Source organism: Chiloscyllium plagiosum, unplaced genomic scaffold (genome assembly GCF_037043375.1).
Source record: "Chiloscyllium plagiosum isolate Xiang-an unplaced genomic scaffold, Cpla_swu_hap1 HiC_scaffold_5, whole genome shotgun sequence".
Lineage (NCBI taxonomy): Eukaryota > Metazoa > Chordata > Chondrichthyes > Orectolobiformes > Hemiscylliidae > Chiloscyllium > Chiloscyllium plagiosum.
Window position 1 is genome coordinate 84,771,123 of NW_028270143.1, and position 13,262 is coordinate 84,784,384.

At 41.1% G+C, this 13,262-nt stretch overlaps 1 protein-coding gene across 9 annotated transcripts in view; it reads left to right on the forward strand.

The window, feature by feature from the left end:
* Positions 1-13,262, forward strand: part of mllt10 (MLLT10 histone lysine methyltransferase DOT1L cofactor) — a 294,669-nt gene that overhangs the window by 249,189 nt on the left and 32,218 nt on the right. For all 9 annotated transcript variants that reach the window (XM_087987376.1, XM_087987375.1, XM_087987379.1 and 6 more), the window contains one exon: positions 4,907-5,061. In XM_087987376.1, the coding sequence (XP_087843502.1) occupies positions 4,907-5,061 (155 nt within the window). The remainder of the gene's footprint in view (positions 1-4,906; positions 5,062-13,262) is intronic.

Genomic DNA, 13,262 nt, shown 5'->3' on the forward strand with positions numbered 1-13,262 from the left:
GACCCTGCTCTATCCATGCCTCCAAAATGGCCACAGCATCGAAGTCCCAGGTACCTATCCATGTTGCAAGCTCACCTACCTTATTCCAGATACCCCGGCGTAGAAGTAGACACACTTCAAACCAGCTTGTTGTCTGCCAGCACATTCCTATGACCCGTGAAACCCTGTCAGTGTCCTTCCTATTCTCATCCTCCTGTGCACTGGAACTACACCACAGGTTCCCATTCCTCTGGTGATCTAATCTAAACCCGCCCGAATAGCAGTAGCAAATTTCCCACCCAGGATGTTAGTACCCCGCTGGTTCAAGTGAAGACCGTCCTGTTTGTAACAGGGCCCACCTTCCCCAGAATGAGCCCTAATTATCCATATATCTGAAACCCTCCCTCCTGCACTATCCCTACTGCCACATGTTCAGCTGATATCTGTCTCCTTCATAGGAATCTGTTTAACCTGAAAAAGGTTTACCAAGATTCAGCTGCGATTTCAAGTGGAACCGAAGGCACTTTTTATATCTTAATTTGTGGAATGTGAGCATTGCATTTATTGCATGTACTGCAGTTAAGAGTCAATCGTATTGCTATGGGTCTGGAATCACATAGGCAGATTTCCTTCCCAAAAAACCATTGGTGAACCAGATTGATTTTTTTTTTAATATGAGAATTGACATTGCTTATATGTTTCTATTAGACTTGTCAATTGTTTACTGAATTCAGATTTTACCATTCGCAATGATGGGATTTGAACCCATGCACACAGAACATTAGCCTGGGGTTCTGGATTATTCATCCACCTTCATCACCACTTTGTCGCCACCACCTCCACAATTCTTGCATATCATGGAATTCTTTATCACTTATGGTGACAGTTAAATCTTTTGATATTAATCTGCTGCACCGTGTTTATTATATGACAAATAGTCTTGGATCATCTTATTATAGTGCATGTGAGAAGTGAAATACTGGCTTTGACACTGACTACAGCCCTTTTATCATTGTATAATTAGGAGTTGACAACTGTAGGCCCACTAATTTGATAATAAGATGCCCAAGTAATCATTAGGGATGCACTATGTGACCACTTGGAGAGGGTCATATTGGGAGTTCTCAGCATGGCTTTCATGAGAGGAAAGAAAAGGCTACAATTCCAAAAAGTTGCCATCGCAATTCAAATTTCTTGAAGTCAGCAAGGTAGTTGGAAGAGGGCAACCAATAGTCGGTCATTATCTGTCTGGGCCTTTGCAGAACACTTTTGATCAGACATGGGACACTTCTTCAAAGAGAGGATCTTGTGGAATTAGTGATATTGTGTTGCAGTGAATCGAGTAATTAATACAGTAGAGTGATCTCTCATTCAGTGAATCAGATCAGGGCTTTGCAGCCCTGCCATATTCTGTTGTGAATTGATATAAGCAATGAAGATGCTAAGGAGAATGAGGAGCCCCTACAAACATCCCATCTTAAACTACCACAGTGCCCAGCTGGTGAATACGAAAAAATCTTTTTTTGCAATGTTTGTGAAGATTTGAAACTCAGGTTGAGGTTTAGGGTGTAGCTTTGCTCGCTGAGCTGCAGGTTTGATATCCAGGTGTTTCATTACCTGGCCAGGTAACATCATCAGTGGCGACCTCCAAGTGAAGCGAAGCTGTTGTCTCCTGCTTTCTATTTATATGTTTGTCCTGGATGGGGTTCCTGGGGTTTGTGGTGATGTCATTTCCTGTTTGTTTTCTGAGGGGTTGATAGATGGTATCAAGATCTATGTGTTTGTTTATGGCGTTGTGGTTGGAGTGCCAGACCTCTAGGAATTCTCTGGCATGTCTTTGCTTAGCCTGTCCCAGGAAGGATAGATGTGTTGTCCCAGTCGAACTGATGGTTTTTTTTCATCCGTGTGTAGGGCTACGGGGGAGAGACGGTCGGGTCTTTTTGTGGCTAGTTGGTGTTCATGTATCCTAGTGGCTAACTTTCTTCCTGTTTGTCCTACGTAATGTTTGTGCAGTCCTTGCATGGAATTTTGTAGATGACGTTGGTTTTGTCCATGGGTTGTACTGGGTCTTTTAAGTTTGTTAGTTTTTGTTTGAGAGTGATGGTGGGTTTGTGTGCTACTAGGATTCCGAGGGGGTCTTAGTAGTCTGGCTGTCATTTCTGAAACTCTGAAACGCAAAAAGACACGACCCTCTCTTCCTCGTAGCCCTACACACGGATGAAAAATACCACCAATTCGACTGGGACAGGCTAAGCAAAGACATGCCAGAGAATTCCTCGAGGCCTGGCACTCCAACCACAACGCCATAAACAAACACATAGATCTAGATACCATCTATCAACCCCTCAGAAAACGAACAGGAAATGACATCACCACAAATCCCAGGAACCCCATCCAGGATAAACATATAAATAGAAAGCAGGAGACAACAGCTTCACTTCACTTGGAGGTCGCCACTGATGATGTTACCTAGCCAGGTAATGAAACATCTGGATGTCAAGCCTACAGCTCAGTGAGCAAAGCTACACCCTAAACAAAAAAATCTGTGCCAAGTATGAGCTTACATCTAGACCCAAGCAAAGTTGCCTCTGTAAAGCTTGAATAGCTGACTTCTGCCAAAAATTGTGGAAAAATGACCAGATAGCCCTTGAGCACAAAACTGCAGATCAAATTCCCCTTGCTGATAAATATCCTGTTGCGGAGAATTTAACTTCTTTCCAAGAATGAGCAAAATTCTGACTAATGCTGATTCTTGCGTTAAGAGACAATACAGCAGAGGTTTAGTAGGTTGGTCCCTGAGATGTAAGGTTTAATTTATGATGAAGGGCTGAATGAATTGAGTCTACATGCTGTGGAGCTTTGAAAAAATGAGAGGGAATCTCATTGAAACTTACAATGATAGGGTAGATATAGAGAGACCGGCAGCAATAAAAGCACAGGAGCATATTTCAGGGTAATGAGCCAATCATTTAAGACTGAGGCTGAATCGGGTTACTCCTCCCATCTCGTGTTCCTGTACTCATTATGATAAACAAGACTTTGAAAGGCTTAACAGGATTAATACTGAGAGGTTGATTCTCCTAGTTAGGGAATCTATATCATGGTGGGCGCTGTCTCTGGATAAGGGTATGATTATTTTAGGATTTATGTAAGAGAATATTTCTTCGCTAAAATGGTACTGCGGATTTTTTGAACTTCACTGCTGGTGAATAAATTAGATGTTTGGTTGAGACACACTGGTTTTTGGTGTTTGCAGAATGAATGGATATTGGAAAGTAGCAGGAAAGCTGAAGCATAGCTTTGTCCATACTTAATGGCCAAGAGGCTTAATGGGTCATATCTTGCTCTTATTTCTTCTGTTAAAATGTTCCATCTGCCATTTGAATTTTGAGTATCATTTATTCCTATAAGATTTAATAGGCTCTTTGATATACTCTTCTTAAGAACTGCAATTAGGTTACCTGCTCTCAATATTTGCAAATACCACTCTGAACTGATTATATTTCAGAGGAATGTAAGCATAGATAATATCGGAGTAGTCATCCTGCAACACTGCCAGATTCTACCAGTGAATTTCTTATTACCACCTTCTGGAGAATCACAGTCTCTCCAGTGTTGCTAATATCTCTGTTGGAGTGGATCATTTAGATTTGGGTATTTTCAACAGCGAAATCTATTGTCCTCTACACAATTTGAACATAATGCCACTGAACCAAAAATATTGTCTTTCATCAATCTGTTTGTTCATTCTTGTTAAGAATTTTAATTTAAATGTGTAGTGTTCTTTTAATATATTGCTAGTAAACAACTAGCTAATCAAAGAGGGATTTGGGATTAGATTCCCTACAGTATGGAAACAGGCCCTTCAACCCAACACGTCCACACCGACCCTCCGAAGAGTAACCCACCCAGACCCATTCGCCTACCCTATATTTGCCTCTGACTAATACACCTAACACTATGGGCAATTTAGCATGGCCAATTCACCTGACCTGCGCATCTTTTGGACTGTGGAGGAAACCGGAGCATCAAGAGGAAATCCATGCAGACACTGGGAGAACGTGCAAATTCCACATAGACTTTCACCTGAGGCAGGAATCAAACCCGGATCCCTGGCACTGTGAGGCAACAGTGCTAACCACTCAGCCATCGGTTGCCGCCCCTAAATGAAAGTTATTGTGATATTTTGTTTCTTTTAAGCAGAATATTTTAGTCCTGTTGCATTATTCCCAAGTTAAGTGGAGTGACCATCTGAAATTCTAATATTGCGCAGGATGGACATGTTTGATTACATTTGAGTATAGGACTTGGGATGTCGTGTTGCAGCAGTACAGGACGTTGGTGAGGCCACCTTTAGAATATTTCCTGCAATTCTGGCCACCCTTCTATCAGAAAGATGCTAAACTTGAGAGGGTGCAGAAAAAATTTTTGTTGGGATGTTATTGGGACTGGAGGTTGAGGTACAGGAGAGGCTGAACGGGCTGGGGCACATTTTCCTGGAGCTTTGGAGGCTATGGGATGAGCTTTATAAAGCTGTATAAAATCATGAGGGGCATGGATTATGTTGAATAGCCACGGTCTTTTTCCAAGGATGGGTGAGTTCAAAACTAGAGGGTATAGGTTTAAGGTAAGAGGGGAAAGATTTAAAAAGGACCGGAGGAGTAACCTTTTTATGCAGAGGGTGGTGCGTGCATGGATCGAATTGCCAGAGGAAGTGTTTGAGGTGGGTACACTTACGACTTTTAAAAGGCACCTGAATGGGTGTATAAACAGGAATGGTTTGGAGGGATATGGGCCAAATGCTGGCAAATGGGACTAGGTCAGATTGGGAGGTCTGGTTGGGGTAGGATGCTGTTTTTTTTGACACTAGATTCCATAAGAGTTAATTGTACTACTTCTAATTTGGAAATCCTAACATTTCAAACAGATCTCCTGCAAGTGGTTTACAAATTCGTTATGACCAGTCAAGTAACAGTGTCTTGGAGAATCTGCCACCAGTTGCATCGAGCATAGAACAGTTATTGGAAAGGCAGTGGAGTGAAGGGCAGCAGTTTCTTTTGGAACAGGGCACTCCTGGAGAAGGTATGTATTTACAGCAGGTTTGCTTTTCAATGCATCTATTATTTCATACATAAAAGTGCCTGTTTCATAATTCTGTACAGTTCTTTTCCTCGCAGTCAGTGATGCTACTGATGTCTTTTTTGATTTACTATTTTTTTCATGATTATCCTGTGTGCATCACCTTTTATTGGCGTATATTAAATACATGAATAAATCATGTAGTTGTGGGTCCCAATCTTCAAAGACATGTACCATACATCACCACCTTTTCTGGCCTTATGGATATTTCTTTAGCCATTATTGGTGAGACTGAGTAGATTGGGCCTATACTTAATGGAATATAGAAGAATAATATTGACCATATTTAAACACACAAGATTCATGCAAAGTTAAAAATCACACAACACCAGGTTATAGTCCAACAGGTTTAGTTGGAAGCACACTAGCTTTCGGAGCAACGCTCCTTCACCAGGTGACAATCACCTGATGAAGGAGCGTCGCTCCGAAAGCTAGTGTGCTTCCAATTAAACCTGTTGGACTATAACCTGGTGTTGTGTGATTTTTAACTTTGTACACCCCAGTCCAACACCGGCATCTCCAAATCAAGATTCATGCAAGACTTGACATGGTAAATGCCGAAAGGTTATTTCCCTTTCCGGGAGAGTCTCGGCCAAGAGGTCAAAAATCTCACAATAAGTGGTTGCATGTTTAAGACAGACCTCTGAGAAGGCAGTGAATCTGTGGAATTCTTGAACTCAAATACTGTTGAGGTGTGGCTCATTAAGTATATTCAAGACGGGAAAGACTTTTTTAATGCAAAAAACCTAAAGAACTGTAGATGCTGGAAATCAGAAACAAAAACAGAAATTGCTGGGAAAACTCAGTGGGTCTGGCAACATCTCTGGAGAGAAAGCAGAGTTAATGTTTCAGGTTCAGTGACCCTTGTTCAAAACAAAAGAAGTATTTTTAATGCATATTGGAATTAAAGGTTATGGGTAAAAGGCAAAGTGGAGTTGAAGATTATTAGATCATTCATGATCTCACTGAATGACAAAGCAGACTCAATGATCCTTTGTCTTATGGTTATGATATATTGTACTTCAGGGTTCATTAAAACACAGGATTCCCTGAATTCTGCAATAACTATTGATGATTTCCAATTTTTTTTTGTTTTTGAAATGTGATCTATCCCTAATTGCCCTCAGGGTGATGTGAACTACCACCGTGGCTACAGCAATCATTGTGCTGTAGGCATGTCCACATAGCTATTGGAGAGGATGCTGCACTGCTTGACACAGCAATGGTGAAAGAATGGTGATATAGTTCCAACTCTGACATATCCATGCGTCTGTTGCCTTTGACCCTCAAGGTCACAGGTTGGAAAGTACTGCTGGTGAAGCCTTTTCAGTTGCTTTGGTGTCTTTTGTAATGTGTATTGCCACAGTAGTACATCAGTGATGGATGAGGTGGCAGTCAATGGGTCTGATTTTTCTTAGTTGATTTCTTGTGTCATTGGAGCTGCTATCATGTAGGGAGTGAAGAGAGTATGCCATCAGAATCCTGACTCATGCTTTGTAGACTGTGGACAGACTTTGAGAAATCAAGTAGTGAGCTACACTGAATTCCAGCCTTGGACCTGCTTTTGCATTCACAGTATTTGAATGCCTGGTCCGGTTCTGTTTATGATCAGCTCTAGCCAACCCCCCCCTCCCACCCCCAAAAAAAGATGCTGCTTGGAGATTTATTCCACACTTACGGGAATAGAGTGGATAAAAATAATTGAGTGTTCAATCAGCTATAATCATATTGAACGACAGTGTAGGCAACTGGCTGAATGGCCTGCTCCTGTTCCGACATTCCTATGTTCCAAATGTCTTTGATTATTATCATGAAGATGCTTCATATTTAATATGGGCTTGGGTTTTGAAGGCTTGTGGAAAAATCAATTTGTTTAAATTTTTGTGGAAATAACTGGAATAGTTTCTTTTAAAAGCATTTGAAAGGTCACAGTGGACTTTTTTTTTAAACAAGGCTTCATAGAAATTGAACAACTGGTAATAACCAGTTTTCTGATGAGTTTCTGCCCTCAAAACGTTAACTCTGTTTTCTTCCCACAATGGTGCCGGGCCTGCTGAGTTTCACCAAATTTCTTTTTTCAGGTCTCCAGGATCTGCAGTTCTTTGTTTTGTATTAGACTAGTAATAACCCCTTGCAATGTCGTAGATTCCTGCTTGGAGTGTATGAACAGTGACTGGATAGTGCTTTGGTATTTAGAATTATTTGAGGAACAGGAAGTCGGTGAGGAAGAGCTACTCAACTATTCTCTCTTATTTCTGAAAATAAAACCCTCTTGTTGAGGTTATGGCGAAACCAATTTGTTCTTCCAAATACAATGAAAATACTGCTAAATATTGTATTTTGATTAGTACATAAATAGGGCATGAAGAGAAAGCTGGAACAGGTTTCAAAGTTTGTGAGAAGGTTTGTAGCTCGGGTGCTCGTTGCTGTGGTTCTGTTCGCCGAGCTGGAAGTTTTTGTTGCAAACGTTTTGTCCCCTGTCTAGGTGACATCCTCAGTGCTTGGGAGCCTCCTGTGAAGCGCTTCTGTGGTGTTTCCTCCGGCATTTATAGTGGCCTGTCCCTGCCGCTTCCGGTTGTCAGTTTCAGCTGTCCGCTGTAGTGGCCGGTATATTGGGTCCAGGTCGATGTGTTTGTTGATGGAGTTTGTGGATGAGTGCCATGCTTCTAGGAATTCCCTGGCTGTTCCTTGTTTGGCTTGCCCTATAATGGTAGTGTTGTCCCAGTCGAATTCATGTTGCTTGTCGTCTGTGTGTGTGACGACTAGGGATAGCTGGTCGTGTCGTTTCGTGGCTAGTTGATGTTCGTGGATGCGGATCGTTAACTGTCTTCCTGTTTGTCCTATATAGTGTTTTGTGCAGTCCTTGCATAGGATTTTGTCCACCACATTAGTTTTGCTCATGCTGGGTATCGGGTCCTTCGTTCTGGTGAGTTGTTGTCTGAGTGTGGCTGTTGGTTTGTGTGCTGTTATAAGTCCTAGTGGTCGCAGTAGTCTGGCTGTCAGTTCAGAGATGTTCTTGATGTATGGTAGTGTGGCTAGTCCTTTGGGTTGCGGCATGTCCTCGTTCCGTTGTCTTTCCCTTAGGCATCTGTTGATGAAATTGCGAGGATATCAGTTTTTGGCAAATACCTTGTATAGGTGTTCCCCTTCCTCTTTTTGTAGTTCTGGTGTGCTGCAGTGTGTTGTGGCCCTTTTGAATAGTGTCTTGATGCAACTTCGTTTGCGTGTATTGGGGTGGTTGCTTTCATAGTTCAGGACTTGGTCTGTGTGTGTGGCTGAGGAAATAGCGGAGGCGTTGGTTGAGATCTTTCAAAAGTGTGAACTGTGAACTGACAGCCAGACTACTGCGACCACTAGGACTTATAACGGCACACAAACCAACAGCCACACTCGGACAACAACTCACCAGAACGAAGGACCCGATACCCAGAATGAGCAAAACTAATGTAGTGTACAAAATCCCATGCAAGGACTGTACAAAACACTATATAGGACAAACAGGAAGACAGCTAACGATCCGCATCCACGAACATCAACTAGCCACGAAACGACACGACCAGCTATCCCTAGTAGCCCCACACGCAGACGACATGCAACATGAATTCGACTGGGACAACACTACCATTATAGGGCAAGCCAAACAAGGAACAGCCAGGGAATTCCTAGAAGCATGGCACTCATCCACAAACTCCATCAACAAACACATCGACCTGGACCCGATATACCGGCCACTACAGCGGACAGCTGAAACTGACAACCGGAAGCGGCAGGGACAGGCCACTATAAATGCCGGAGGAAACACCACAGAAGCGCTTCACAGGAGGTTTCCAAGCACTGAGGATGTCACCTAGACAGGGGACGAAACGTTTGCAACAAAAACTTCCAGCTCAGTGAACAGAACCACAGCTGGAACAGGGTGCTGAGTTGAATAATTAGCTACGATCAAATTGCATGGCAGAGCATGCTAAAAGGGCTAAATGGTCTACTTGTGCTCCTGTTTGCTATGTTTCTATATCAAAATGAAGGAGTGGAAATGCAAGATATTTACAAGCTTATCATTTTTTAAATGTTGAAATTGCTTTTCTGGTGGTATTTTTCCAATGATTCAAACTGTCTGCTGTAGGTTGTCGAAGTTTGAAGATGTAGGATCACAGAATTCGCTGCAGCCCAATAAACCATGGCTTTCGTCTTGGGTTTGAGATCTTTTTCGCATCCAGCCAAATTGAGTGAACATATTTCAGTATTGACTATAGGAGTTGGGAGGCTAAGTTGCAGTTGTACAGGACGTTGGTTGGAAATGGTGTGCAATTCTGGTCTCCTTCCTATCAGAAGGATGTTGTGAATCTTGAAAGGGTTCAGAAAAGATTTACAAGGATGGTGCCAGGGTTGGAGGATTTGAGCTATAGGGAAAGGTTGAATAGGCTGGGACTGTTTTTCCCTGGAATGTCAGAGGCTGAGGGGTGATCTTATAGAGATTTATAAAATCATGAGGGGCATGAATAGGATAAGTAGACAAAGTCTTTTCCCTGGGGTGGGGGAGTCCAAAACTAGAGGGCATAGGTTTAGGGCGAGAGGGGAAAGATTTAAAAGGGACTTAAGGGGCAACTTTTTCATAAAGAGGGGTGTGTGTGTGTGTGGAAAGAGCTGCCAGAGAAAGTGGTGGAGGCTGGTACAATTGCAACATTTAAGAGGCATCTGGATGGCTATGTGAATAGGAAGGATTCGAAGGGATATGGGACGGGTGCTGGCAAGTGGGACTAGGTAAGGTTGGGATATCTGTTTGGCATGGACAAGTTGGACTGAAGGGCCTGTTTCCATGCTGTACATCTTTATGATTCTACAGCATCAGAAATTATTGTGGATTTTGTTGTCACATCTACCTTTGTCATAAAATGGTCTACATTTTCCAGGTTCATCTTATTGATCTTATTGATCTTAGTTAAGTTGTTATGCTGTGGAAGTTTATTGGAATAGGAATTTCATTTTCCCAGTGTTTAATGAAAGGTTCCTCGTGCCCTGCCGAATGAATGGACTGTGATCCGGAGCTCAATTGCTGAGTGAGTATACACCAATTATCATCTACATGATAGAGTTTGTGACTGCGATTGCAGTCGTTTTGTAGTCATAGGACACGAAGAGAAAGCAGGAATAGGGTGCTAAGTTGGATAATTAGCTATGATCACACTGCATGGCACAGCATGCTCAAAGGGCTGAATGGCTCACTTGTGATCCTGTTTGCTGTGTTTCTATATCAAAATGGATTGAATGTAGCATAGGTTGAACAGTTCTTGTTGTGATGGTTCCACCACACCTGTCGATAAATGCTGGACTTGGAGTATAGTATGCAGGAATATGTTCATAAGATTCTACAAATCTGGTCGAAGGGAGGTGGTCCAACAGCAGTATCCTCTCCCAAGTGAATGTACCGACCATCAAAGCAGTAAATATTCAAAACCAGCTGTACTGGTTAGGATATGTCATTTGAAACCAGACTCTTCAAGTAACTTCCCTTCTCTGAGCTCAGGCATGACAACACTTCCAGGAGGTCTGTCGAAAAGAATTATAGATGTTCTCAGAATGTGACTGGCTTCCTCCCAGTACAGTGTCCGAAAAGTGTCTAAGTATAAATCAACCTGTTCAGGCATGTTATGGCACACCTGTGTTGCATGTAGAATTTGGAACCATGTTAAGGGACAGTACCACTGAATTACAAGAGCCTCAGAAGTATCTTTTTACATATGCTCAAGCTACTTCATGCCCTTCACTTATGTGTGCTTAAGATTGATACAGCTAGCATATCAATAAAATGTTAGCCTAAGTGTACACACCTCCAAAATACTCATCTGCCTGCCCCTTCAAATACTAGATGTCTTGCATGTGGTAATGTGCAGATTTTACAATGAACTTATTGGCCATCTCAGATCTCATTTGAATCTAAGTTGGAGCAAATAACCCTCGATCTTGAGGGACTGCAAGAGAAGAGTTTTTTAAGTAGTCATGCTTCTGAAAGAAATGTTTGGGATCATATCTTCCAGTGTATTTGCCAGAAAATTAGTAATAAGCATAAATTAACAGTTGGCTATTTTTCCCCTCAAGTTTTCTCTCCTTTATTGAAGGATGTGAAGATTAAGATTAGGTAATAGAACGTAAATAGCACAATTTTAAAGAGGATGCAAGAAAAGCAAGACTTATGATGCAGGATTACTTGAAGCTAGCAGGATGCGTTGACAAAGCAGTTTATAAAGCATGTAATTTATTAATATAGGGATAGAATACAAAATCTATGCTACATATATAAGCTTAATTTTGTTCTGGCATACGTTTTGCAACATTTTAAGAAGGATGTGCTTAGAGTAAGACAATCATCACCTTCCAGTCTCTACATTGATTAAGAGCATGGCATGAAAGTCCATGGACAAGTGTCCTCTTCTGCCAATTGTGGCACTTAAGTAGGCAATTAACACTTGCTTTAAAGGTCTCATCTTGTCACTGCTGATATTAATCCAGTAATGCACAGGAGCTTGCCACAAGAGAATAGTGACGAGCAACCCTGGTGTGAATTCTTGCAAGATATCAGAGGGATCCTTCCACGCGATTCTTCCTGATGTGAAGTATAGGTTTACCAGAATATTTTGAAGAACGGTGTTTATATAAACTGAAGAACCTGGGGTTTCTTTCCTGAAAGCAGAGATGACCAAGAGTAAGTTTTCTAGAGGTGCATAAAATCATGAAAGATTGAGAGAGTAAATGAAGAGAAAATGTTTTCACTAGCTAAATATTGGTAACCAGAGGGAACACATTTAAGGTTATAAGATGAGCAAAAGAACCCAATGTTGGCAATCAGAAAAAAAAATCTGTTTTGCAAATCCTGAAGAAGGGTCACAGGACCTGAAATGTTAACTTTGATTTCCCTTCACAGATGCTGCCAGATCTTTAAGCTTTTCTAGCAACTTCTGTTTTTGTTTGTTTTGTAAGATGGTTTGCATTTGGAAAGCATTGTCTGATAGACTAGTGAAAATAGATTCAATAGTAACTTTCTGTGGGAAGTTGCATAAATATTGGAAGGAAAAAAAGTAATGATAATGTGAAAAGAGCTGGGGAGTTGGATCAATGTGATTTCTCTTCAAAAACAAGCTGATGCAGACTAGATGAAACAACATAGTTCTGTTGTATTATTCTATATTGACCACTATATGAGAGAGACAGTACCAGTTACCCTCCAGAACCAGAAGCCTTATATGCAGATCTTAACCATAATTGCACACAGAGTATTTAACAGTGATTTCTATCACATCTGTATCTAATGTTGCCTTTTCACAACTTTGCCACAATAATTTCTGTTGTTAGTATAACTACAATCAGGACCGGAACAGGATTGATTGTTCATTTACCACAGCATCAGTTTCTAACCAATTACCAGCTGCATTTCAATAGGTCACCATAGACTTGTGGCTTTCCTTGTCTAAATGTCATAATTATTATTGGATGCATAAGCTGCATTAATAGCTAAAATAATATTTTTATCAGATTTTACCAAACTTAAATTCCTGGCCAGATCTAATAATCTTTCATTCGAAAATTTATGACTTGCCAACTTTCTGATTTAAAGGCTTGAACTCATTTGTAAGTCTTGGCATTTTGATCCTTTTAATTGCACTTTGTCACCAAAACATTTATAATATAATATTTGGCTAGATAAGCATTAAAGTATACATACAGATTTTCAGTTTTTATCTCACATTAATTTCTTCTCCTTTTGATGTGAATTTGATGTTTTAAAATATAGCTGAAAATGTGTTGCCGGAAAAGCGCAGCAGGTCAGGCAGCATCCAGAGAATAGGAGAATCGACGTTTCGGGCATAAGCCCTTCTTCAGGAAGGGCTGTTTTAAAATATAGCAAGTTTGCTAGTAATGAAGTCAAATGAAAAGAAACCTTAGGAATTATTGCTTAAGTTTGGAGGAAAGAAAATCAGCAAAACCTCCATGTTAGGTAATGAGATGAAGATTCCAAATGATCAATGGTTCCTTACACTGAGTTTATATGGTTCCTCTAAGATTCAAAGATTACGGTAGTGTGCATAGAACCACTTTTCTATCTATCAAGTGTTCGTGACCACTGATCAGAACCGATCATATTATGGACA